Here is a 27,074-nt window from a genome sequence, read left to right as displayed (position 1 = left end):
AAATGAATCGACTAGGAAAGAAAAAAAAAATCGAGAAAATAATGGGGACATAAATATTTCATTGGGCTGCTCTGCTTGGGATTCTTCTTTTTTTAATGTTCGGATCGAATCGAGGATTGGTCGATCGATGATATGATGTATTTCTTTTTTTTTTTCATTCATGCCTATGCGTTTCGACTTGGGAGGAGGGAAATAGAGAATGGCTTAAAGGGATATGTACTGTGATGGTAAGGTTTGCCTGTCATCCATTTACCTGGAGATTGTGAACTAACACATCCAAGTACATCGCAGATAACCTTGTATAAAACCATATACAAATCCTCTTACCTACTACCTACAACCTCTCAAACCAATGGATTGATTCAATTGAAGCGTGTGCGCGGAAAAAGAAAGAAAGAAATAACTCAGAAATAGAATTTAGTTCTATTTCATTCCAATCAAATCAAGTCAATACCTTCTCCGTAAGTCGATTGATGGGTCAAGAAAATTCCCAAAAGAACAAAATGAAGAAGCCAAAGACAAAAGGACAAGGAATTTGAGAAATTGTAGCATTTCGGCACATCAAGGCCTCCTCACTCTTTCTCTTCCATGAGAGAGGAGGTAGAACATGAATTCATCCATCCCGCCGAATATCAATTTTGTAAACTCGCCTACTGAAGAGCCACGGTATTTTCCGAGATTACGAGCCGGGGCACAGATACGGGTGAGACATCTATACTAGTAGTTATAGGTAAGTAGGTAGATTCGTTTAGTATCGAGGTAGAACTAGGTGCATGCTTTTCTATTTGATTTTTGTGGCGTATTTTGTTATTCATTACACATGAACTTTATGAATTCCTGGTTTTCTCTAATTTTGTTTATTTCTTTTGTTTCTTCTTCTAATACAAACGACATGCTATACTTAATCCCGCTCTAGACGAACAGCTGGGTTTGTCTCGATGAAGTTGAGATCAACCTTGTGACCGAGCAGTTCACGGATATTGCTGACTCCGTACCTGGGAGACAATTTAATTAGTACGCATTAGGTTTAGACTTGGAAAAAAGATAACTTACTTGATCATCGTAGGTCGCTCAAGACTCAATCCCCACCCATACACACGCATATCCTTCGGCAGGCCCATGGGCTCCAGCATCTCCGGCCGGAACATACCACTGTTTCCAATTTCGACCCATTTACCTAGTCCATCGTGGTATCCGAAGATCTCCATACTGGGCTCAGTGTACGGGTTGTAAGCGGGCTTGAAGCGGAGTCGATGAATACCCATCTTTGCGAAGAAGACTTCCATGAATCCGATCAGACCGCCGAGGGCTAGGCCAAAGTCTGCAATCACACCTTCAATCTGGTGGAATTCAGCCAAGTGGGTGGCGTCAACGGCCTCGTTTCGAAACACGCGGTCAATACTGAAGTATCGTGCTGGTCGTGGGTTGGCTGCGAGCTTGTGAAGCATGTACGTCGACACGGATGTTGTGTGGGTTCGTAGGACTAGTCGGAGAGACTCGTCGGGGTTCCATGGGTAACGGTAGCCGATTGATCCATATTTGCCTGATTCGTGAACTGCGCGAACATTGTCCCAGTATTCCTGGTAGTTCAATGGCTTTTCCTCTTCCTTTTTAGCGGACGACGGCGTGGTAGACGCTTTGATCAGATGAGGGTCATTGGGGGGATCTTCCCGAGGAGAATCGGCCTGTTTGGGGTCGGCAATGTAGAAAGTGTCCTGCAGGTCACGGGCAGGATGTTGTTGTGGCACGTAAAGGGCATCGAAGTTCCAGAATCCGGTTTCCACAAATCGGTTCGTGGGCATTTCTTCGAATCCCATCTCGAAGAAGATGTTTCGGAATTCTTGTCGAACCTTGTTCAGAGGATGCAACGTTCCGCTAGGCGTAGGAGCACCCTTGGCCTTGAAGTTGTAGGGTTTCAGCGACGATGTCTTCCATGAACCGTTTGCGAGCATTTCCGCCGTCAGGTCGGTCTCTTCCTTGACGAACTCCCTGGCATACTTGGGGCCCTTGGAAATCTTGAAACTAATCACTTTCTGTACCGTGATCAATTTTCTCTTCTTCAAATCTGCGATGACCTTATTATCCGCGAGAGTCTGAGTATCTTTAATAGCCTGCAGTTGCAGCCTTGTCTCGTCATGGATCTTGTCTGTAGTTGGCCGCAGCGTGTCCTTGTCTTTCTTAATCCAACCTCGCTTGAAGGCGTTGCCCTGTCCGACCTTGGCGACATCCTTTCCAACGATGCCGGGGAGGTCAGCAATTTTCAACCCATCGAGGGCAGCGACAACGGCGTCGAAGACCTTGGCTTCGTGAGAGCCATTGGCGGCAATAGACTCTCCTTCCTCCGTCAAAACAAGTTTCTCTTTATCTATCGTTTCATATTCCACCATGGACCTAGACGCTAGACGATCGAGGGCGGCTTTTATGTTCAGGGACGGCGTGGAGGGGAATGCGTCGGTGGAGAGGAGAGGCTGATTTGTCGACGACAAGGCGTCCAAAATCGGCGCCGTCATGTCAGACGCCATTGTGCAGAGGAAGTATCAGTCTTCTGTTCGACTGTTATTTTGAAACTTTTTTTTCCCACTGGTGGTGCGCTGTTCGAATTCAGGCCGATCGGTGGATGTGTGCTATGACTCTTTTCGGACAAAATTAGCCCAATTTCGATACGGAGAGGGATGCAGACCGACTGTGCAACTTGCCCCGCGTATAGGTCACGTGATCTAACGTCCATCTGCAAGTAGAAGTCGTCGCCTGGCTCGCTTTAAATTTCAACCAGATCATAATTCTGCCCGAAAATGTAGGAATCGGGCAGGTTAATCGTTGGCCAACATAGTTAAATTGCAGTGCATTGACGCTGATGATGATCCGTGGCAATCCCAATTTTGCACTCCTTACCACGCAGATCTGATTGATACTAATCAACTCTATTAAGCATTAGAATTTGGCACACATTCTAATGCTGGAGGAGTGGTCAGGCTGGTATTCAGGTCGTTTATGTGATCAGATCATGAAACTCTAGCTCAGTATTGAAACATTCTATTGTATGGCGTCGTTCCAAAGCCTGCCAAGGCCCAAGACATCAAATATGATGCCTGAAGCCTGAGGCCGTTACTTTAACGCTCGTTACCCTTTGAAAGTATTGGGAAGCTGGACCTCGTATCACTGAGTGCACTATCTACCTTCGAGTACGTACTAGAGTCTACTATTGTTTTCCTTGCAGTGGCTACTGGATGTTCCACAAAATCTTCGATGTGTTGGATTGTTGTACGTACGTAGCCAGTTAGCAATATTAGGTGAATGTTAGGTGCTTGTAGTATAAAACTGATCGCAATGGTGGTCATTGATTAGATAGCGCAAGAATTTCTGAATCTAGACATAAATCTGCCCCCCGCGAAAATGGGTGTACGTTTTTAGACTAGCAAAGTCACCAGCAGAGTCATCTGATTGATCAGTGTGAGGAATGCAGCAAGGACGGAGTGCATGCTTTCTTCGAGGGATGAGACGGTTAAGCTTAAGCCCAAATGCCAAAGTTGTATCAGGTGCGTGATTATTGATATGTACGGCTAGCCAATCATATTACCCGTCGCATAAAAGTAGCATCGGCGCCGCGGAGCCAATCACCTCAGTTCCGAACCGAGGTTGACATGTTTGTATATTATCGTCAGTATTTATGTGGTATTTATGTGGGTTCAAATTTTTCCAACGGACAGGCAGGTAGCATTACTGATTATAGTATTGTAAATAACTAACTATACTATACGTTAACTATGTTTCATTATTTATTGTGAGCGTTCGCCGTTCGAGGAACGCTCCTGGTAGCGCCTTGTTGGACCATGGAACGTTCCCTTCGGTACAGATATGGTTCGTCTGTTCTATTATTTTTTTTTTACCTCCTCTTCTCCCTTTTCTGTTCTTCTTTTTGTCATTGTCCGTCCTATGGTAGTTAGATCGGCCGTGGCAATCTACAGAGATATTTTAATGGTCTAGATAACTAGCCACAGCGATTGATTTGAAAGCATTTGCCATTTGCCGTTCGGTGACTTTTAAGGTATCGCACAGGGACTAGGCTTCTTTCCGCCTACTTCCATGTGGACTCGGACCACTGGCTTTCTTTCGTGGTTCGTCTCCATCGCCCCATCTCGCATCCAAATGCACCAAATTTTTTTTCTCAGTCATCGAGGTTAATCCTGATAGACCCTTACTACCACTGGGTTGATACTTACGTTGGACTCAAATGGGAGGGTTATAAAAGGACAAGGCAGATGGGTATAACAGCAAGCAAGATGATATGCTCGTTTTTATATGTACTCCAGACTGCGTATGGTTATGGATGGATGCCGATTGAGTCAACGCTATTGGCTGATCACCAGCACAACCGCGTCCCCACCCATCGTCCACACTGGCAAATAGAGTCGCGGCGAACAGCCCGCCTCCAGCCGATCTGAATCTTGGCCAATGGTAGGCATCGGCTGCTGCTATCGCGGCCCACTGCAGGCCTTCTGATTGGCGCACGGTGCCAATTGTTACTTGTTTAGGGCTGCCCCGGTGTTCTAACCAACCCTGACACTGCACTAAGCCCAACGTGGCCAAGGCTTGTGTCCCGTTGAGCGCTCAGCAACGCTCAGCGAGTTGAGGATGGAATCCTGCAAAGATGGGAGCGTCTTCAGTGAGGGATGATTTGTTACTTGTAAATCTGTCGGCAAGTGACGAGTTGACAGCCGGTGTGTTGACAAAAAATCGAAAAAAATCAATATTAATGTGTGTATTAATAAGAGAACCCATTATTAAGAATAATCATCAGGGAGGCGTCAGAAGGGAAAGAAGAGAGACCCTCGCACTGGCTCGCTCCTTCCACGCGGGCTAAGTTATCTTTTTCCTGCTTAGTGACACTGACATCTCTCTGCCGTTTCCTTTCCCTCTCCCTCCTTCTCCTCCTCTGATCCTCTAAACCTCTCCTTCCCCCCTTATCCTTCACCCTCATTATTACGCTCTTCGTATAAGCGCTAAGCCTATCGACGAGCTGGTAATAGGCTAATCCCCCTTTCTATCCTTCTTTTCTTTCCTCCCCCTCCTCTTCGTTCCGTTATCATCTTTTCTGTTTCCTGACCTACCACTTCTGGCGGTGTCCTTTTTTCCATTCCCTCTCCTCTTAATCAAATCTTCCTCCGAGACAAACGACCTCGCATCGAAATCGATCGCTGCACTGCCGCCTTGCACGCGTCATACCGGCTCGAATCAAACGAATACACCGATTGAAAATAATTAATTTGTCGATTCAGATTACTTCGGTCACTGATTATCGTTGCCTCAAAATCTTTAAAGCACAACACCATCACTCGGAATAGAACTCATGTCGCTTCTTTAACGTACGCTCGCACTCTACCCGATAATTTTTGCATCCGCGCCCTGCTCTTAGCGGACAGGCCGGAGCACTTAATTCTTCTTAATTTTATTTTTTTTTGTTTCTCGTTATAAGCCGAGCAACATCGATATGGGTGGTGAAGAAGACCCCTTCTTCGCCGCTGCGGCCATCCTCAGAAATCTCGCTCGCGAACCTCCGCCGAGTGACGATGACGATGATGCAAGTCTCTCCCCTAAACAACGTGTGAAGAACGGCTTCGATTCCAAGCGCGTAGTGAGATTACCGGGAGATAATACCGCTGGAAAAAAGGCATTCACAACCGAGCTAGAGTGCTTGGTGTCTCGTATCCATGATTTGGAGACGGAACTAGTCAGTCATCCTAAAGCCCCTGGTCTCCTATATCTCTTTCTCCCGTTCACGCCATTGTGCTAAACCGGCTTTTTTTTCCCTTATTCTTTTTCTTTTTTTTGTTTGTCATTCTAATCTAAGATTACCTCTAGCAGTCTAAGAGACCCCGCAGGTCGCGACGACTTAAGCGCAAATACGATGACGATTCTGTTGAGGAGGATGACGACGAAGACGAGGATGATGATGATGAGTCGGACGATAGCGATGATGACAACGAAGATGAAGATCATCGGGTCAATGGAATCATTGTCCCTCGACATCGCATGATGCGCGGCGGAGCAGAGACTCTTCGTTCCCTTCAAAACCATGTCGAAAAGCAAGCTCACGAAATCAGCATACAAAAGGATATCATCGCTCGCGTTCGAGATGAATTGCACCAGCAGGAGGAACATACCCGGCGGACTTTAGTCAAGGTGGAACACGAGGATGTTGGAGTCCTGCAGCGTGAACTGCGGAAGCATCAGCAAGCCAACGAAGCTTTCCAGAAGGCCTTGCGTGAAATCGGCGGAATTATTACTCAGGTCGCTAATGGTGATCTCTCGATGAAAGTACAAATTCACCCACTGGAGATGGACCCTGAAATCGCAACATTCAAACGAACAATTAATACCATGATGGATCAACTTCAAGTCTTCGGTAGTGAGGTGTCAAGGGTGGCCCGTGAGGTCGGCACCGAAGGTATACTGGGTGGACAAGCCCAGATTACCGGGGTGCATGGTATCTGGAAAGAACTTACAGAAAACGTCAATATCATGGCCAAAAATCTCACTGATCAAGTGCGTGAAATTGCTACTGTCACTACTGCTGTCGCACATGGTGATCTCAGTCAAAAAATTGAGAGCCGTGCCCATGGAGAAATTTTTGAACTACAGCAGACTATCAATACTATGGTGGACCAACTTAGGACTTTTGCTACCGAGGTGACACGTGTTGCCCGTGATGTCGGCACAGAGGGTGTGCTGGGTGGTCAGGCTCAGATCGAAGGCGTTCAAGGCATGTGGAATGAACTGACGGTAAATGTCAACGCTATGGCCAACAATTTAACCACGCAAGTGCGTGACATCGCAACCGTTACCAAAGCAGTCGCCAAGGGTGACCTGACTCAAAAAGTACAAGCCAATTGCAAAGGAGAAATCGCAGAGCTCAAGAATATTATCAATTCCATGGTGGACCAGCTTCGACAGTTCGCCCAGGAAGTTACGAAGATCGCCAAGGAAGTGGGTACGGATGGTGTTCTCGGTGGCCAGGCTACAGTTCATGATGTCGAGGGCACTTGGAAGGATCTCACCGAGAACGTGAACCGTATGGCAAACAATCTTACTACCCACGTGCGCGAGATTGCAGAGGTCACTACAGCTGTCGCAAAGGGCGATTTGACAAGGAAAGTTACGGCCAACGTGCAGGGCGAGATACTAGATTTGAAGAATACCATCAATGATATGGTGGACCGTCTGAATAAGTTTGCATTTGAAGTCAGCAAGGTGGCTAGGGAAGTCGGCACAGATGGAACCCTTGGCGGCCAAGCAAAAGTTGATAATGTGGAGGGTAAATGGAAAGACCTCACCGACAACGTCAACACCATGGCGCAAAATCTTACCTCACAGGTGCGAGGTATCTCCGACGTGACGCAGGCTATTGCCAAGGGTGATCTCAGCAAGAAAATCGAAGTCCACGCGCAGGGAGAGATCCTCACTTTGAAAGTAACGATTAATAACATGGTTGACCGTCTCGCCAAATTTGCTACTGAACTCAAGAAAGTCGCTCGTGATGTCGGTGTTGACGGAAAGATGGGTGGTCAAGCTAACGTAGAGGGAATCGCCGGCCGATGGAAAGAAATTACCGAGGATGTCAACACAATGGCCGAAAATCTTACCTCGCAGGTGCGAGCCTTTGGCGAAATCACTGATGCCGCCACCTATGGTGACTTTACCAAATTGATCACTGTTAACGCCTCTGGTGAAATGGACGAACTGAAGCGCAAAATCAATAAGATGGTTTCCAATCTGCGTGACAGTATTCAGCGTAATACGGCTGCCAGGGAAGCTGCAGAACAAGCCAATCGCACCAAATCAGAGTTTTTGGCCAATATGAGTCACGAGATTCGTACGCCCATGAACGGTATTATTGGCATGACACAGCTTACTCTGGACACCGATGACTTAAAACCTTATCCTCGAGAGATGTTGAATGTCGTTCATAATCTGGCGAACAGTTTGTTGACTATTATTGACGATATTCTGGATATCTCGAAGATTGAGGCAAACCGGATGGTCATTGAAAGTATTCCGTTCACTGTCAGGGGTACCGTATTCAATGCGCTCAAGACTCTGGCGGTCAAGGCCAATGAGAAATTCCTCAATCTGGCGTACCAAGTGGACAGCTCCGTACCTGACTATGTTATCGGTGACCCATTCCGTCTCCGCCAGATCATTCTCAACTTGGTCGGAAACGCTATCAAATTTACCGAACATGGTGAGGTCAAGCTGACTATTAGCAAATCTCAAAGAGAGCAATGCGCCCGGGACGAGTATGCCTTCGAATTCTCCGTGTCAGATACTGGCATTGGTATTGAAGAAGACAAACTTGACCTTATTTTCGACACATTCCAGCAAGCCGATGGATCAACTACTCGTCGGTTTGGAGGAACTGGCCTTGGTCTCTCTATTTCTAAGCGTCTTGTCAATCTCATGGGTGGTGATGTTTGGGTTACCTCAGAATACGGCCATGGCAGCACATTCCACTTTACCTGTGTTGTCAAACTCGCCGACCAATCCCTGAACGTCATCAGCTCGCAGCTTATTCCCTACAAGAACCATCGTGTTCTGTTCATTGACAAGGGACACACTGGTGGACATGCCGACCAGATTACACAGATGTTGCAACAGCTGGATTTGAAGCCTCTCGTTGTCAAGTATGAAGACGAAGTCCCTCCTCCAGAAATACAAGATCCCTCAGGCAAGGAGTCAGGCCATGCCTACGATGTAATCATCGTGGATACCGTGGATACTGCCCGTACCCTGCGGACGTATGAAGAGTTCAAGTATATACCGATTGTACTATTGTGCCCAGTGGTATCTGTGAGCTTGAAGTCTGCTCTGGACCTGGGTATTACCTCGTACATGACCACCCCTTGTCAACCTATCGATCTGGGTAATGGAATGTTGCCGGCACTAGAAGGTCGCTCGGCGCCAATCACGACAGACCACTCCCGATCATTTGATATTCTCCTCGCTGAAGATAATGAGGTCAACCAGAAGCTGGCAGTGAAGATTCTGGAGAAATGCAACCACGGTGTCACTGTGGTGGGCAACGGTCAGGAGGCTTTGGATGCAGTCAAAGATCGGCGATACGATATTATTCTTATGGATGTTCAAATGCCTGTTATGGGTGGATTTGAAGCCACAGCTAAAATTCGTGAATATGAGCGCGAGAAGAATTTGTCTCGCACTCCTATCATTGCTCTTACGGCGCATGCTATGCTGGGTGATAGGGAGAAATGTATCCAGGCTCAGATGGATGAATACTTGTCCAAGCCTCTGAAACAGAACCAGATGATCCAGACTATTCTAAAGTGTGCAACGCTTGGTGGAAATTTCATGGACAAGAGCAAAGAGGCACGGCTTGCGGGCCAGGGGGAGGGACACCTTCAGCCCGGATATCAACGTCCTGGAATGGAAGGTCGAACGCTTAGTTCGAATGAGGGCACAAGCGTGGAGGAAGTGGTCCAAGCGCCTGACGTCGACCGAGTAAGTTTGAAAAATGATAGGTGATAGATGTGGATTGAATGCTAACGTTGGCATTTTAGCAAAAGCTATTGTTACGATCTCACAGTAGCTAGATAACTCGTCTTGTCTACTACCTACCTTCATTCGCAATGATCTTGGCCATGGCAGCGATCCGGTCTTTGTCTACTTGTCTTCTTATCCATGGAGGTCTCTTTTCCAACCTGCATATTGCATATTTCACTTTGTGCGTGATTTGAATTTTCATCATTTCATTTCTGCTTTTGTCCTTACTCGCAAGTCTTGATGACGGTGTGTTGATGGTATAAGTTGGCGTTAGCGTGTTGGTTGCATTGGATACTTCTCACCTTATACTGGAGTCTTGGACTCTTCATACCCTACCTCTACCTACTAAGCTTCGTGCTTCTTCTTCTTCTTTTTCTTCTTCCTTGATTGTTGGTTGGTCCGGCGAATTCGGGACTATTACGTACCTAAGTATCGACTGGGTACCTCGAGGGTATTGAATTTTGATTTAATATTAGTGATTACATGTATTTGGTATACAATTGATGACAGCATCGATCTCGATGTTTTTCCGTTGACCATTCATCGATGTTAAGTTTTTACAGAGTCATTTAAAGTCCTCTAAATATGTTAAGAGAAAAGTAAGACAATAGTTAAAGATACGGTTTTCAACCTCCCAAACTATGATAGAACTACACCCATTTCTAGAGAATTTTTTATGCTTGCCTGCCACAGCTCAATGCATTGACACTTCAGCTGAATGCACACGCGACTTTTCTTTATGTACATAGCTATTAGGCTTCGACTTATGCTTCAATTTATGCTTCAGCTCGTGCCCCAGCTTATGCTCTAGACTCAGAAATGCGTTGTCATGATTTACTAATATGCTCTAACTGCCGAAGCGCCCTGGGTAGTTGGAAGTGGCTAATAACTGACAATTAGCGTGCAGCTGTGCTAGATATATAATCACCGTGATGCTCCTTCGAGAATATTATTCAGCTAAATCGCCAACGTACTGATATAACGACAACGACAACAATATGGAGCTCACCCTCTGCTTCGCCAAAAGCTGTTGTGGATAATACTGGGACCGATACTGCGCCCGCAATTCGAAAAATACCTGCCAGAATGGATGATGTACAATATGCTGTGTCTTCGAGTCAAAGACAGACAGACTCAAGTCCTTTTCTATGCTCACCCAAGTCTTCATGATGATATGTAGTAGCAGTATGCCATCCGATTGCTGCACTTTTATCAATTCTCATCCTACCAGGTTAGGCGTAACAGACATAGGTACTCAGCATTTCGGGGTTCTCAGAGTCTCCATTCCGGGCCCTGCATGCTCAGTAAGCAATCCTGACCGGGGCTGAGCGTTTTGGGTCTCGCAGGTTTTTTTTTATGTATCGTATACGTATATTGAAAAGTTAGGGCTATTCGACACGTGCCCTACCTCGCGACGTATACCACGGTAAAGCCAACGATGTTAACCAGCTATTCAATGTATAATCTACAATATTATTATCTATATAAGAAGACCTATTCAAGTCTCAGAAACGCAGTTATATCCATTAAGTTTCCAGCTAATATACCTATTACCCCCATTTTGGAATTAGAACAAAACATCTACAAGCTATCATCAACCATTCATAACATCAATCCTAAAACCCCGTATCTGTCCCCATTTTACGGTTGGTAAACCTAGCTAGTTCCCTCTGTAATCTACTATAGCCCATAATCGGCTACAACGCCTCTCATCTTCATCCTCCTTACTCTCGTCGGAATGTCACTGGGAGTCAGAGTCGGTGTAGAAGTTGTAGACGAAGAAGACAAAGACACACTCGACCACGAGGAAGGAGACAACGATGCCTGTTGTGAAGGTGATGCCGTTCTCGTAGTCGTTTTGATAGTCGACGGGTGTGACTGGGACGGAAGTGGATCGGCAGCTGTAATGGAGGATGGCACAGATGATGGTAATGCCCGCGATGGCGATGACGATAGAGATGGTAGAGTTGCATTGCTGTTTCTGCCGTACATAATATGTCTGCGGATAATGGCAGGAGAAATGCCCGCTGCTCCTGCTGCTCCAGCTGGTGGTGGTGATGCTGCGGCTGCCGCCGCTGCAGGTGCTGCGGGAGATTGGACTGGTCTAGCTGCTGGTGGAGGAGACGGAGTTGCTACACCTGCTGCTGTAGCTGCAGTAGGGACTGATGCAGTAGTTGTGGTAGCAGTAGCAGCGGGAGCTGATGCCGCTGGAGCAGACGGAATAACGCCAATAGCAAAAACTGATGTAGTCGTCTGCACCGCGATACCGGGCACAGATACCGACACCACCGCGGGCGCTGGTACTGATGAAGCGGCTGCTGGACCAGCGATGATAGCACCGCCAACAGCAGTAGCAGGCGAGGAGGTGGGAATGGCAGCTGCTGGCACAGATGCAGATGATACAGCGGCTGCTATAACGGAGGCCGGAGGAGGCGTGGAGACAGATTCGGCAGAGGAGAAGAATGAGATGGAAGTATATGGGAAGACAGAAGAAGCGGACGTGACGACTGTCTCAGGGCCGAAGACCCTGCTCGATGAAGTGGTTGAGCGTGGGATCGTGACTGATGAAGAAGGTATGATGAATGGTGCTGGAGCTGCTGCCGGGAATGACGAGGCAGAAGGAGAAACAGCAATCCGGATAGATGACGATGAACGCGAAGGCGAATGCGTGGTCGAGGTCGTAGACGTGGTTACGGAGAAAACCGGTGCCGGTGCAGCAGGTGGTACAGATACCGATACTGCCGGCGTTGATACAGGTACAGATGATGATGGTGGAGGACAGAATGTCTCCGTTACTGTCACCGTTCGTGTAGCTAGACAGACGAGAGAAGACGAAAAAGAGGAAGACGGAGAAGACGGCAACACAAGAGGTGAGGATATGCTCACTCTCGGTGTTGGAGGAGTAGGCGTAATTCTCGGAATAGATGATGATACTGATATTGACACTGATGATATGGGCCTTGGTGAACTGGTAAATACCCTGCTTGGCGATGTTGGCGGGCGAGGATTTCCTATTTGGGGAATGGCCATGACAACAGACGCGATGAGCGTCAGTAGAAGAGTTAGGACCCTCATTTTGATTCTTTTCCTTTTCTTTCTTTCCGTCAAGACAAGAGGTAATTCAAGGGGATACGAATAGAAGGAAGAATGCATAAAAGAAAAGAGAAGAGAGAAAAAAAAAATGATATTAAACAATCCCACAACGCCTCACTTGATATCACAACCTCATCAATTCGCCTGCAGCAATAGTCACCATCCAATCGGCTTTATATATATTTAGTATATACTCTGCTACAGACTTTGACTGAATTGCGGATTTCCCTCCCGCCGTGCCGTGGATTTACACGATTACAGACTGTGACGCACAGCATATTTTACTCGGTCATGTTATCGGAAAGTTCAGGCCGCAAACCGAAAGTCAACTTTAATAGAATGCATACTTTAATTCTTTTCCTTGCTGTTAATACTGTAGTCTTTTAATTCCTGCAGGTAAAATATAATGGTGAGCACTTGCCACTGGCCTCGGAACATTGCCTGCTGTTGAAGTCATTAGCCATGTATAACATCAAGTGATGTAACATCGAGGCAACAAATTATTCGATGGACAGCCCTAACACGTTAAGACTTCTATTCAAATTGTTCTGTGATAAAGAGAAGGAAGATGTATTGAAGACTATGCTAAAATACAGTCCAGGGCTGTCTCCATCCAACCCTTAGCAGCTTGGCCGTAGTAAACGCAAGCAGGCCACTGAAGTAGCAGCAAGTCACAAAGGCAATTAGCCCCCAATATTGGCCACCACATCTTGACAATATTTCTCCGGCAATTGGGACTCCGGTCAATGTACTAACGAAGTGTCAGTTTTTAATCACACCCTCAAAAGAGAAGGAAGGAAACTCACCCAAAACTAACAATGGTATAAGCAGTAGCATAATACCGCCCATAATGCTCCGTCTTACAAAGCTGGCCCACACAAACCGGCGTCAAGCTGATATTACTACCACTGAAAAACCCAAATAGAGCCGCATACACAACCAAAAGCGCAGTACTGCCACCAGCAGGGAACCAAAAACATGCCGTACTCAACAGACACCCCAGCACAGCCAAGATCATGGTATTGAATCGCCCCAGATAATCTGCTACGTATCCCGGTAACCACCTGCCAAGGGCAGAACCAGCGTTCAGAATAGCGAGAATTTGGTAGGAGAACGCGTTCGAAACCCCCTCAGCCAGAGCATAAGACGAAATATACGTGACGGGCACGAAGAGCCCCCACTCAATTAAGAACACGCCTGCGGTAGTCAAGGTAAAGATCGGATCGATAAAGATCCTAAAATCAGGCATAATATTTTCCCTCGATGCTGGTTTTGGCGGTAGCCGAGACCGAATCAAGATGCAAGCAATCCCTAAAAGCACCAGACAGAACAGCGCAATTACACGCGTTGCCCACGCAAACCCAATCTTGGGGAAAAGCGCCTCAAGGACAAGCGGGAACATAACGCCTCCGGCTGAGCCGCCCGCAGCAGCGATGCCGGTTGCTTCGCCTCGGCGGTCGAAAAAGAAGTGGCCTATCGCTGCGACTGAGGGGGTGAAAATCAGTGATGTGCCGATGCCATTAACTATGCCGAGCACGAGCATAAATTCCCAATATTGGGTACAGAATGCCACGGTAATCATGGCAACGACAACCAATATGGAGCCGCACAGGATGAGGACTCGGGGGCCCTTGGCGTCGAAGATGGGGCCGATTTGAAGGCCACAGAAAAAGGTTAGACAGGCATATACACCGAAGATCCAGCCAATGGTGCCGGAGGAGTAATCTTTCAGTTGGTGTGTTGATATGTATGTCTGGAAGGTTCCGATGCTGTTGAGCAGGCCCATGGAGCCGAAGAGACCTGAGAAACTACCAAAGACGACGAGCCAGGCTTGACGGCCGCCTTCGGGGTATGTGTTGCCGTGAGCATCTGTTGATACTCTTGTAGCGGGGTTCTGGGCTTCGCTATCTCCATCGCCATCTTGACGTGTTGCTACATGGTGGATATGGCTAGGCTCATCTGATATAATCTCACTGGTCACCCCGCTTTGGGGAGGCTGCAACTGCGGTTCCTTTGAGTCGGAATAATTCTCATTTTCATTCAGAAACGAGGAATGAATCTCGTCTGGCGGCATTTATCTGGTGCCTATGATCAAGAGCCCCTTGCGATATGTGTGATATGGGGAAAGGGGGGAAAGACGGAGGAAAAATCGGAAGAAACTAACACAAGTAAAAGGTGAAGCTGCATCCTGATTGGGCAGCAGTTTAGGTACGGTTGCGGCGACTGCGGGTCCTGGTATGGCACAACCGGGGAATCGATGCTGATTGGCCGACCTTATTTGCACATACCCTCCCTTAAGATTAACTATATATGGTGGTGGTGGTAGTAGTATTAGGAGTGTATGAATGCCTCAATTCCAAGCAAAACGCCAAACAATAACATAGCTCATTAATATACAGCCAATTCAAACATCATAAGCATTTGTAGTATCAAAAACATCATGTGGTTCTTCATCCTTCATCCTTCATCAATCGTCAAACATCGTAAACCGTAGACGTATTTCTGGTTTTCGTAAATCATCTGAATGCAATATTTTCTCTCGTAACTCATGAATCATTCTTCTTTAAAATCATAGTCTCTCGTCGAGACTTCTAATACAGATCTCTACCGACCCCGACAGTTGCATGACTCTCCTCGTACGGCGTACCCTGGCTGAAGGGACCAACCGCATACGGATCCGTCAATGTCTTGGCACCAATGCTCTGCTTCAATTTCTCCCGTCGTGCTTCTAGCTTCGCACTTGCTCGCTTTTGTCTTGTTTCCCTTGCACGCAGTCTTGCGTTGCGCAACATCTTCACGGGGAAGAGAATCCCTCTCTGCACTCGATATTTGGCTGATCGGCGCTGATATGGCGAGCGAGGACGAACAATTCCCATTCCCATGGCAAGGTTCAGATCACTCTGGCTTGCACCGTGTCGGCGCCGCCGCTGCGTCCACTTTTTTGACTTTTTCGAAAGACGACGAGCTAGTACAAGAGGGCCGCTGAATATCACTCGTTTTTGTGGTAACCCTAGAGAGTTGCTCACAAACACATCTTCCTCGTTTCCCTGTTGTCTATTTTGATCAGCGCCATTGCCCCCTGCGCTCCCTTCATTGCCCGGAGAACTGTCAAAATCATCCCAGAATCCACGTGGCCGCCAGAAAGAGTACAATTGACTATCTCTTGCTTTCTGGTCTCTGCGATTCCTTGCGGACCGGGTTGAGAGAGATCGAGTCACAGGTTGTTGACGAGCACTATCTGAATTGCGACGAGCACTCAATGCACGCTTGACAGATCCGATGCCTCTGCTAAGACGATTGCTTCCTTGTCGACTGAGCTCTGGGTTTCCCGAGTGTCCATTAGTAGTGATACTAGTGTGATTCCCGGGAGCCGGAAATGCGGCTTTCTGTGTAGGGGGCACCGGTGGTGTACGAGGATTTCGTAGGGGAGATTCAATGTCTATTGCCGCTGTGGACTGTTGCGGTGTCCGTACGGCGACGGCTTCGTTCAAGTTCTGGCCACGCAATGCCTTCGCCGCCTGCGGCTCTGGCTGCATATATGAATTAATCAATAGGAGCGATTCGTTGTTGTGCGGAAAGTAGGTCACCATTGTAGCTTCTCTGATTTCAATAGGACCAGGGGAAGACGAAACAATGGAGGACTGAGTGAAATGAAGGGACGGAGCATGAAGTAGTTCCATGTCATCCTTAATGCGCCAAGGAGATGCGGGCACAAACGCCTCGTTATTTCGAGAATCCGAAACATCAGGGAGTGAAATCCTCGGTGATGGTAATACAGCAGAATTTTCACTATTCTTTGGCACTTCAAATGCCGGTTCCATCGCTTCGGTATGTCGGCGTAGACTCTCCGAAGTCAACGATGTGGCGCGTGAGTTGTTGCGGCTCGTTGGAGCCGAGAGAGATGAACTTCTCGTAGGTATTGGAGGACGGCTTGCTACTCCACGACCACGGGATTCCCTTGCTTCACCATACTCTGCTACTGAATCTGCAGATTCAGACATGGTGCGTTTCCTCCGAGAGGAATGTTTATCGCTAGCTCTGCTGCGGGAAACACTCTTGTTGCGCCGACTAGACGTTGCGGATCGCGCGGTAGACTGAGCTCTGCTGTTGGGAGCGGAAGATTTGAGGGAAGAGCGTCTTTCCGGAACAACAGCTACAGGAATAACCTCCATCTTGTGTTGATAAGAGCTAGAAGTCGTACTGAACGGGATTGACATGTCAGATGCGGTACTATGGCGATTTTGATTTGAAATCCGAGCTGACTTATGCACCAAGCGGTGTGGAGAGTCCGCATTGGACTCGGTAGACGTGCGCGTAGATTGGGGCTGTGGCGAGCTCACTGACCGCAAAGATGTCCTTTTCTCAATGTGCCTCAAAGTCCGTTGTTTGGGAGGAGAATTATCAATTACCAGAGCTTCAATGGTGGATGCGAATGAGCCTCCAGAAAACCTCCATGTATTGACTCGGTCCATCAGCTTTTGTTCACTGTCCGTCAAATCAGAATCAGTTTTTTCGCCAGATTTATCGAATCTCATTCGTTGAGAGGCCCCATCTGCATTCTCCTGATCTATTCCTAGAACATCTTGATGACTCTGAGTTGGGATGCCATTGGCATGAGACTTCGGTAATAGCGATGGACTCAATATTGGAGTGCGCTTTTCATCCTCCACTGTATTAGTAGATATTTTCGCTCGAGAAGCCTTTTTCCTCGGGGTTCTTTCTTCGGTGGAATCGTTAATACTTTCGACGCCATTTGAGAGAGGAGACGGCTCTGGAAAAGACTTTTGACGTTTCCGTAGAACAAGTGAATGCGTGGACGGGTAGAAACCTTCTACGACGTCATCGTCCGATATATTCTCTCTTGCGGTCTGGAACGATTCGGCCCGCGAAGACATTGACGACTGTAGAGAGGCAAATACAGGCCGAGCTTTTGGTGTTGCATCTCTGACACGAGGTGGCGTAGCATCAGGCGTGGGCGGACTAAATTGGCGAGAGCCCGTACTTGTGTGAGACAATGGAAGCGAATGTTGGCCCTTTAGACGCGGCGAGTTATCTCGATGAGCGTCGTCGTCGTTGGCCTGGTTCGGAGGAGTGAGTGGTAGCGTCGGGGTAATGGGGATGTCAACATCGTAGACCTTATCGTCCTTAGATAATTCGACGTGGTCGAATAGGTCTGATGTGGGTTTGGGTTGCCGGCGTCGCGGAAGCGTTTTGTGGCCTTTGAGAAGCGGCCGATCTGGAGACGGAGGAGCGCCGTTGAGCGCGCCCACAGTTTCGGAATTCGGCATTGCAATATCGACAAGTTACGATATGAGGACTTTCAGCGCAAGACAAAGTCATCAGACCGGATAACTCAGAAACGCTGTTAACGGCGCTGTATCAAGCTACTTGACACTGCCGAACACTGCATTCTTGGGGAAGCAGACGACCTGCACTCCGGCGAACCACGATCGAAGATTCTAGGGTGTCGAGATGGGCGATATAGTTATACGAACCGGATTGACCGCAGGGAGTGTAGATGTCAGTTTCGTAAAGGCGTGTCTCGATTAGCGTTGGCGGTGACTGCGGTCGGGTGACTGACAAACGATCCTGCCCGTGGGAGTTAATGAGCGACAGCGACAGGAATCCTACAGTACTCGCGGTCTTCAGAGATTTGGATTGAGAATGGTTTGCGAACGACCGAGTTTGGAGATGTGGCAACCCGATTTGTCGGGAGAGAGAAGCAGGAGCGAGAGAGGAAGAGGGACCGGAAAGAGCGCGGCCGGGAGAGAGCAGAAGTGCGCGACCCAGTCAAGCACCTTTTCTGACCATAAATTATTGAGTATCGAGATGGAGCAGGGGATCACAGATGTTGTGGCATATTGCAGCAGCAGAGGAAGAGGAGGAAGTGCAGAGAAGGCGAGGCGAGATCCGGGAGGGGGCTTGACGAATGGCAATCTGGCTGCAACGGTAGCGCTTGCAACGCTCAGGCTGGGCTGGGCCAACAGGAGCAATTCTTGGAATGGGCTAACTGGCTAGCAGACAGTTACACAGGAGGTTATCGCAAGTGGCTTTTCTTCTGACAGGTCACTGCATTATTTAGTTGAGGGAGGGAATACGCAGGTGAAACATCGTCCCTCCCAGCTGAGACATGCTGGTGCCTAGGGCCAGTATCAAATTTATGCGACTCATCACCTCAATTCCACTACACACGGGCTTTGACTGGACAATCTACTTAACTACAGCGGTTATCAATCGCATTGCTCGAGCAGAACCTTGCTCCGTTAGCCCTCGCATTGGCCAAAACATGATATATGCACCTGCAAATCCACGGTAATCTTATTTCACGGAGACCATTGGAGAATATAATGTATGTACTATTAAATGATACTATTATGACCTTCCTGCTCAGGAATCAGGCTGCGTGACGCCAACCTGATCCACAACGCGCCGATATGTTTCCACCCTGCGATGCTGCGCAAAGTTGAATATCTGCAGCCGGACTCAGTCACTTTGCTCGCGAAATGGATAAAGGCGAACTTACATGTTCTTTCCCTTGGCGACACTCATCCAAATCAATCTCTGCACAAATCACTTCGTCGTCGGTAGTCGCTGCTTCGGCCAGTATTTGACCTTCCGGGCCGACGATACAGCTCCCTCCGATGAGCTCATACTGTCCATCTTCTAGCCCGGCCTTGCCAGCGGCAATGGAAAAGCAGCTGTTCATGTAGCTGTTGGCCTGCATAACCAGTTTATGCTGCGCAATGGCAGTGCTCTTCGCAATTTCCGGGCTCATGGCCTTCGACGTGCCCCAGAAATGAGGATTATATGCCGGGGTGTTATATCCGCAAAGGATTACTTCGACTCCCTGAAGACCATAACAACGCCACGCCTCAGGCCATCGCCGGTCATTGCAGATCAGCATTCCCAGGATTGGATCCCCTGCGCCATCCGCGTTTTGCCTTTTGCCTGGAGCACGAAAAGCCTGAAATCCGAGGTCACCGGGTTCAAAGTACCGTTTCTCTAGGTGATTGACCGCCGCCTTGTCAGGAAGAGGCTCACGAGTCCCTGGGATATGGACCTTGCGATACTTTGCCATCACCCGGTCTTGTTTCGCAGAATAATAGATGGCCGAGTTGAAAGCCCTACCTTCCGGTGTTTTCTCGGCATAGCCCACGCAAATATCAACCCCTAACCGTTGCGCCTCCTCAAATAGAGCCTTAGTCGGACTGGATCGCGAGATGTCTTTATCGTGTTCGAAGAAGGCTTCTAGGCGTGTGGGTTCATCAAAGAGATGCCGCGCAAAGAAAGTCGTAAATGCCAGCTCTGGAAATACCACCAATGTTGCTCCCTGTCGCGCCGCCGATTTCAAGAGCCTGATAAGACGAACCACTGTTTCCGCTCGGGGGGTATCGAGATGGACAGGGCCCAGCTGCGCAGCCGCAACCTTCAGAATGCGAGACATCGTTGGGAGGAGCACACCGACATAGTGTCGACATCAATCTTTCCAGAGCAGCCAGCTTTCTATTTGGCTTGAAATCGTTGACTACGGCATGCTCATCGCCTTGAACTGGCACGAGGCGTAGACTCTAGCGAATAGCTCCAGAGACGAGGCCGAAATAGGAAAGTATAGGCTGTCCGGCGACCAATTATGTCGCTCAGGAGAACATGACTAAGCCGCATCGTCATCTCCGGATCCCCAGAGAAGGAGCATCTTGGCTGTTTCTTATCCATGCATAAGACAACTCATACGATTCTTCAGTAATACCAATCTCAGCCTTTTCGCGACGGCATTTAATTTGATAAGAAATCGACCGCAACAATGCCGCCGGCAGATGGGGAGAAACCCCGCCGGTCTCGCACGGGCTGTCAGAACTGCCGCCGACTGCATCGGAAATGCGATGAGACTAAACCTGCCTGTTTGGGTTGTCTCGCCTCGGGGAAGCAATGTACTTACAGTCTCCGCGTATCCTGGGGCGGCCGTCCATTTGCCAAATCATCCTTTGGCAAGTGTCTGAGGACCGACGTGGCCGTCGTTCCCACCGCCGAATCCACAGACGCAGGTCAATCACGGTCCAATCCAGAAGAGAACGAGGATACGTCGTTTGTCTATGGTCTTGCCGAGTCACGTCATCGCATTGAAGAGGCCGAGTCAGACAGTCAGAGTTCTTCAACGCCTTCCCGGCTATCTTCGCCGGTTCGCGCAAGCCCGGCAAATTCAATCACTGCAGAGACATATGCAACTAGCATCTCTCAGAACCCTTCTCACCTTTCGCAACTTCCACCTTCCCATCGTCTTCTATTAGATCATTTTTGTAATGCTGTCACACGGTCATTCTCTTTGCATCTCTCAACTCACCATGGATTCTGTATGACATACCTCCCGCTGGCTCTTGACCCGGTTACAGGAAATGGCCTCCTGCCAGCCGTCTTGGAAGCAGCAGCGCTCCATCGCAAGTCGCTAGGCCTGTACCACAATGAGCGTGAGCTAATTGCGCTACGACATGAAAGTATTCGCCAATTTAAATTGCCAACCATTGGAAAAAATCCCGTCGATGATGACAAGGCTCTAGCCACGGCTCTAATTTTGTGTTTATGCGATATCCTCGCTGGTGGAGAGAAGGCCAACTCATGGCAGCTTCATCTCCAAGGGGCTACCGCGATGATACAGCAGGCCTCAGAGGGAGGTGACATGTCCCAGGAATCCGATCTACGAAGGTTTTTGAGACGCTGGTGTGAATCTTTGGAAGTGCTATCTATTATTGGCCCGGATTCCAAGTTGGCTGGCCAAACAGTGGAGTCTAGCAATTTAGACTATATTGACGAGTTTCATGGTTTCTGTCGAAGATTGATTCCAATCTTCCAAGAAGTCCATCTGCTTCTGATGGAGTGTCAGTCACTGCAAGAAATGTTGGAGTTGGTCGGCCCATCCCATCCGATGGTAGAGAGAATGTCTTATGTGGTTGAGGGGCGATGTCGAGCTGCTATCAATAGCGTTAAATCATCACTGGCCCAGACATCTTACTCGTTCCACCCCTGCATTCAGTCTTATATGAGCCCCCAAGTTCAAAGTGAATTCGTGTCTCTTAATAAAGCCTTTCATCACGGTATCCTCCTACATCTCTATAGGAGGGTACAAGGCTTACCGCCTACTGATTCGAATATCGAAGCCTCGGTTCAGGCGATCATCCTACACCTGTCCGAGCTGGATCTCCGTGACGAGGCGTGCCCCGGGGTAGCTATGTTGCAGCCCCTCTTCGATGCTGGATGTGCATCCTATAGTATGCACCATCGTGACAGAGTAATAGAATTGATGAATACTTTGGAGAAACGTTACGGTATGGGAAACGTCAGCCGTGCCCGGGCATTCCTTCAAGAATATTGGGTGGAGTTTGATCAGCAACGCTTCCATGGAGTTGATCTCCATTGGGACACGTATATCAGTAGGTTCCTTCATCTTAGTATTTCATTGACCGATTTGCTGACTATATTCAGAGTTGAAAGGATGGGAGCTATCCTTATATTAGCTGTCCAGAAAGATTACAAACTCATGTATATTCGGATAGAAGTCCTCGTGCTTCGCGTGATTTCTCACCCCTATTCACTTGAGTTCTTCTTCATAAAATCGTCGTAAATCTCGCCCATTGTCACCCATTCCACCCCTTCATGTTTATTAATATGCTCAATGATCCTATTGAAGCCAATCAGCTACTGCACTCAATGCCAGCAAGTTTCATGCAAACCTTTCCTGCATCAAAAGAACGTGCGGGCGCCCTGATACATCCGGATGAATTGTCATCGGAAAGATAAACTCGTCATACTCCCGGTAGAAATAGTCAAATTGATCCTGCACCATCTAGTCAGCCAGGTTACGCTTCTCCATCCCTAAGAGCACATATATCCAAACCTTCCAAAGGTCCTCAACATCCCGCGGATTCACCCATCCGTGGCTATTAGCAGAGCCCTTGATAAACATCAACGGGACCATATCGTCAAGATACCACGATGCCGGGATCTCAACGAGCTCACTTTCCGTGCCCCAGACGAGCGGCTTCATCCACTCCTTGGCGGGCTGCGAGTAATCGATCTTGGTCCATTGATCCCCCGCCCGAACCCGATACGCCTGGCAGTCATGGTGACTCAGGCTGTGGTCGTACTTGATCCCGTAATTAAGAAGTAGCTGGACCATTTCCTGGTTGACCTCCCACCAGGGCGCCACGTATCCGCGTGGCTGTTTCCCGCCGCAAAAGCTGGTTAGCATCTTGTACGTCTTGTCTAAGACATCGCGCTGTTGTTGTGGTGACATATTGACTGGGTTTTCATGCGAGTAGCCATGCAACCCGATCTCGTGGCCGGCGTCGCGTACTTGAGCGCATTGCTCCGGGAAGGTCTCGAGGGAATGCCCGGGTATAAACCAGGTTGTTTTGATGTTATATTTTTCAAACACTCGGAGTAGTCGTTGGACACCGATAGTTCCTGCAAATATTCCTGTAGGTTGTCCGTGTGGTTAACAGAAATTTTTTCATAAGCGAATTGAATTCGGGGCTCTATGTATTTACCTCTACTGATGTCATTTTCTGAGTCTTCGCCCCCGTATGAGCCTAGCCAGCCTGACACTGCATCCAGATCGACGCCGTAGCTACAGAGGACTCTTTTCTTGCCCATGGTTGGTTTCGTCGCCGTAATATCCAACTAAAAGTTCATAAAACTCCACAGATTGAGCGTAATGAGGCCGATCTAAGTAGATTTTTTGGTGACTCTTTTCCAGTAAATATTGTCAGTCAACATTTATAAGCAGAGTATCTTATATTTTTCCGCTTTCAGTTCGGTGATTTCTCGCTGACTGTACCTTATTTATCTGGTCGTCATCGTTGGTCTTTTAGTGAATTAGGGTTTCAAGACGCGCCAAACCGGATTAGGGAACTATAGCCTGTTGGGGTGGATGGAGCTGACCGACCATCGCAGAATCATTTTCAAGAACACCACGATTGATAGGCTATTCTTTCCTATCTACACGTTGCTTACTGTCTCATGAGAAATTGTTGCTCTGATTTGTCATTGCTTAAAGACCCCCAGCTCGACAAGTCGTGATGCTCAATAGCCTAAATACGCCGCGTCTCCTCTACATTCGTCTGTCTATTTCCCTCATCCTGAACAGAACAAGAGAAAAGAATTCTATTATTTTCACACTTTTGCATACCATTAATTGATTTCGCACACACACACACACACACACACACAACAATGTGCGCAACACACGGCACCACTTCTCAAACCAACGGTTCGAGCGCCTCTACCGGCCAACAAAGCTTCCTCGGAAACGCAATTGAAATCTGCATCGTGACCCGCGACCACAAACGCACTATTGACGGTCTATTGCGCCTCGGCATTGGGCCCTGGAAGAGCTACACATTCACGCCCGAAAACACAACCAACCAGACCTACCGCGGCAAGCCAGCAGAGTTCACACTCAAAGTATGCTTTGCGCAGGGACCCAATGTCGTCTACGAGATAATCCAGCCTGTATCGGGCCCAACCATATTCGGCGAGTTCCTCGACAAGCACGGGGAGGGCATCCATCATGTGGCGTATGACTGCCACGGAATTCCATGGGAGGAACGAATGGCTGGGTTCAAAGAACGGGGCTTTGAGCTGGCGCAGTCGGGCAGTTGGCAGGGACGGAATCATTTTGCTTTCTTCGAAACGGAGGATGCGACTACGACTTGCTTCGAGACGTACTTCTTCCCGGATGACTGGGAGGATCCTGTGGCTGATGAAGTGTATGGTCTTCCTTCTACAGAGTGAGTGCAGAAACTCTTGGGTTGTATTTTATATGAGTCATTCTTAAATAGCAGCCTTGAAAGTGTTTCGAGATATAGATGCTGTTTTGAAATGGATGTATTCAGAATTTTACTTTACCTCAAGATACGTCTATTTCTGCAAAGACATTTCCACATTTGATTGCGCATTTAAAATACTAGACTAAGGGATTATTGCTTTTCTATATAAGACATCTTCGTTTTGTTAAGTCATTAGGAATGTATTACAAGGAAAGTTTTTGGTTACCTAGGTATTACTGGAGTATTCCTTTGATGTATTTGTCTACGAGTTTCCACAAGGTTATTAGCATTGAATACCCGAACGCAGTGGATTAGAGGATCATGGAAACTTTTAACGTAATATAGCAGGTCCATAATATGAATACAGTGTCAAGTATCAATTTTTCATGAAGAGCAGACAAAAAACGAACATAGTAGCTAGCATTTGGTGTGGCAGCAACTCCTAGCCCTAAATGACCAAGCTGAGTGTACGAGCATCATGGTGATGACAATCAAAGCGCACACGAGGAAGAACTGAAGAGATCATTTCTTCACTACACTGCCATCGAACACATCATGAGCGTCGATTTCCATACTCCCTGGCCGATTATCAGGCACAACCGGATTCATAACGACCATCTGGGGCCCGACATAGTCTGTCTTGCGCTTCCATAACCACCACCCGGTTACCAAAATAGTGATACCACCGGTAATCGCACTGGAATAGTTCATGGACGTCGCGCTAGTCGGCATGGTATACGGAAAACAGAAGATAACGATGAATACAATCAGATATGCGCAGCTAATCCCGCCAACGACATAGCCCGCCGTGCCTTTGATCCAAAACGGGCCTCGCATGACAGTGTGACGCCGCTGGAATAGGTGTGGTCCCAAAGCTGCAATGTAGGATAAAGACATGAGGATAACGAAACTGCCGACGAAGGCGTTGAAAGCAGTTTCCGAGCCCACTGGATTAATTCTGTTAGCGCACGTATATTCTAGCTGCGTTGTATTTCCGACCAATGAGAAGAGGAAACTTACTATAAATCCCGCCAAATGCAGTGCTTATAATGCCACAAATGATAGTAGAGTTCAGCGGATTCTTCTGCCTAGTATCGATTTTGCCGACAATCTTGCTGAAAGGAGTCGCGCCGTCTCGTCCCAGCGTCCAGAGCACTCGACCGGCCGTGATATACGCCGCAACACAGGCACAGAGGGATGGAAGGAAGATGACAATAAGCAGTCCAAGAGCACCAGCTTGAGACCCTGTTGCTTGTAGGTATATCTGAGCTAGGGGGAAGTTGAAAGAACTCTCAACTACTGCGTTGATGTCTGAAATGGCATATAGCAGCGCTAGGAGATAGAGGAAAGTCCTAGTTTGTTTTTAGTCGGATAGCTGAAAGGTCCTGTAGAAGAAACTCTTACGATAAAAATCCGATAATGATCTGTGCAGCGATTGCTTTCGGGACGTTGACGTTCGGCCTGGTTCCCATCAGTCAACATTCTTGCTTGTTCTCGATGTATGGAAGGAATGGACCACGTACCTTGGAATCTCCTCAGCCAGGTGCGATGCACAGTCTATCTCAAATTAGTCCTTCTCGGATCCTTATCCCCTGACGGGTTGATCAACCTACCCGGCGTACCCATCGCATAGGCACCATTCAGCATACCCATGACAAACACCATCCCGTTACTAGAGTATCCTGTTTCGTTCTCCCAGTCCCGCCAAACAAAGGCATTGCTAGCATGACGACTGGGCATGATGGCACAGACCAAGATAGAGATGAGTACCCCTGCAATAATAAAAAAAAGACCAACATGATTGATCCATGGCAAGGCCCTGTTTGCATAAGCGACCACAAAGCAGCACATCCACGTCACCGCAATATAAGTGACAAATACATGCCATCGCTGAAAGGTATACTCGGGATGGAAAAGAGCATACATCTAATTTCACCATGTTGTCAAGTCTTCATCCAGAAAAGAAAAAAAAAAAAGAAGTTCTGGAGACCTTCTTACCTGCACCGCCTGCTGAGCAACTACCGAGCCGCTCGACACCGTCGCAAAGATCCAGGCAAGTGTATTCCACCAGCCTGCATAGAAGCTTACCATCGGTCCGTAGCGTGTACCTGACACCATCGCCGACCACTGATAGACTGTGAAAAGATTAGCAGAAACCAGAAATGGGATTCTCTCCACGAACCTCCTGCCGACGACGGCATGGCGGATGCTAGCTCTGCGATTGATGCAGCAACAAAGCAGTACATTACAGAAACCGCAATGCTGATAAATATCAGGATCAACCCATATCCGAGGATCAAACGCGAAGGGTAGGTGATGTTACAATTCATAGAGAATTCCCGGCGGACCGCCGTTCAGCACTGATGTTACCTAGAGTTGTTTTGTTCTGTTAAAAAAAATAATCACGATCTTGGCAATCAGCGAGCAAGGGTCATTCAGGCTTACAATAGTGCCACCCATCAGTGCCCATGAACATCCCGTGACGATTCCAACGGCAGAGATACTCAACAGGCCAAATTGACGATCGAGCTCCTGGGCATGCCCGGAGGCATTAACCTCGTTGGGTTTATTGTCATCTACTGCCATCGTGAAATTTCAAAGTGAAGT

The 27,074-nt window shown here is 48.0% G+C and overlaps 9 protein-coding genes across 9 annotated transcripts, besides 1 other annotated feature; 4 read left to right on the top strand and 5 right to left on the bottom strand.

Annotated features, from left to right (window-relative positions):
- Positions 1-901: 901 nt before the first annotated feature.
- Positions 902-2,522, bottom strand: UA08_00070 (Phenylalanine--tRNA ligase alpha subunit; the record flags this gene model as incomplete). The annotated part of the gene is made up of 2 exons (XM_020260546.1): positions 902-995; positions 1,054-2,522. The coding sequence occupies 2 exons, from the start codon at positions 2,520-2,522 to the stop codon at positions 902-904; spliced, it is 1,563 nt and encodes a 520-aa protein (XP_020123774.1).
- Positions 2,523-5,488: 2,966 nt separating this feature from the next.
- UA08_00069 (Histidine protein kinase NIK1) lies at positions 5,489-9,605 on the top strand (the record flags this gene model as incomplete). Its single annotated transcript, XM_020260534.1, has 3 exons — positions 5,489-5,728; positions 5,860-9,513; positions 9,573-9,605. 3 exons carry the CDS (start codon positions 5,489-5,491, stop codon positions 9,603-9,605), a joined length of 3,927 nt encoding a protein of 1,308 aa, XP_020124364.1.
- Positions 5,903-5,997: a repeat region (Identified by RepeatMasker using a combination of RepBase library and repeat library created with RepeatScout).
- A 1,688-nt stretch (positions 9,606-11,293) lies between the features above and the next one.
- Positions 11,294-12,694, top strand: UA08_00068 (hypothetical protein; the record flags this gene model as incomplete). The annotated part of the gene is made up of 1 exon (XM_020260523.1): positions 11,294-12,694. One exon carries the CDS (start codon positions 11,294-11,296, stop codon positions 12,692-12,694), a length of 1,401 nt encoding a protein of 466 aa, XP_020124365.1.
- Positions 12,695-13,391: 697 nt separating this feature from the next.
- UA08_00067 (hypothetical protein) lies at positions 13,392-17,936 on the bottom strand (the record flags this gene model as incomplete). Its single annotated transcript, XM_020260512.1, has 5 exons — positions 13,392-13,399; positions 13,455-13,460; positions 13,513-14,597; positions 14,937-14,952; positions 15,296-17,936. The coding sequence occupies 5 exons, from the start codon at positions 17,934-17,936 to the stop codon at positions 13,392-13,394; spliced, it is 3,756 nt and encodes a 1,251-aa protein (XP_020124370.1).
- A 1,099-nt stretch (positions 17,937-19,035) lies between these two features.
- UA08_00066 (hypothetical protein) lies at positions 19,036-20,092 on the bottom strand (the record flags this gene model as incomplete). Its single annotated transcript, XM_020260501.1, has 2 exons — positions 19,036-19,119; positions 19,172-20,092. The coding sequence occupies 2 exons, from the start codon at positions 20,090-20,092 to the stop codon at positions 19,036-19,038; spliced, it is 1,005 nt and encodes a 334-aa protein (XP_020124371.1).
- Positions 20,093-20,449: 357 nt separating this feature from the next.
- Positions 20,450-22,154, top strand: UA08_00065 (hypothetical protein; the record flags this gene model as incomplete). The annotated part of the gene is made up of 2 exons (XM_020260490.1): positions 20,450-22,070; positions 22,123-22,154. 2 exons carry the CDS (start codon positions 20,450-20,452, stop codon positions 22,152-22,154), a joined length of 1,653 nt encoding a protein of 550 aa, XP_020124372.1.
- A 329-nt stretch (positions 22,155-22,483) lies between these two features.
- UA08_00064 (Peptidoglycan deacetylase) lies at positions 22,484-23,292 on the bottom strand (the record flags this gene model as incomplete). The annotated part of the gene is made up of 2 exons (XM_020260479.1): positions 22,484-23,115; positions 23,187-23,292. The coding sequence occupies 2 exons, from the start codon at positions 23,290-23,292 to the stop codon at positions 22,484-22,486; spliced, it is 738 nt and encodes a 245-aa protein (XP_020124373.1).
- Positions 23,293-23,871: 579 nt separating this feature from the next.
- Positions 23,872-24,432, top strand: UA08_00063 (hypothetical protein; the record flags this gene model as incomplete). Its single annotated transcript, XM_020260468.1, has 1 exon — positions 23,872-24,432. The coding sequence occupies one exon, from the start codon at positions 23,872-23,874 to the stop codon at positions 24,430-24,432; it is 561 nt and encodes a 186-aa protein (XP_020124366.1).
- Positions 24,433-24,989: 557 nt separating this feature from the next.
- Positions 24,990-27,053, bottom strand: UA08_00062 (hypothetical protein; the record flags this gene model as incomplete). The annotated part of the gene is made up of 9 exons (XM_020260457.1): positions 24,990-25,414; positions 25,488-25,819; positions 25,872-25,928; positions 25,991-26,024; positions 26,081-26,393; positions 26,466-26,602; positions 26,650-26,729; positions 26,791-26,837; positions 26,913-27,053. 9 exons carry the CDS (start codon positions 27,051-27,053, stop codon positions 24,990-24,992), a joined length of 1,566 nt encoding a protein of 521 aa, XP_020124367.1.
- Between the last annotated feature and the right edge of the window lie 21 nt (positions 27,054-27,074).

The sequence above is a fragment of the Talaromyces atroroseus genome, assembly GCF_001907595.1.
Source record: "Talaromyces atroroseus strain IBT 11181 chromosome Unknown scaffold_0, whole genome shotgun sequence".
Classification (NCBI taxonomy): Eukaryota; Fungi; Ascomycota; class Eurotiomycetes; order Eurotiales; family Trichocomaceae; genus Talaromyces; species Talaromyces atroroseus.
The sequence above is the reverse complement of the archived record's forward strand: the minus strand, read 5'-3'. Positions and strand labels throughout refer to the sequence as shown.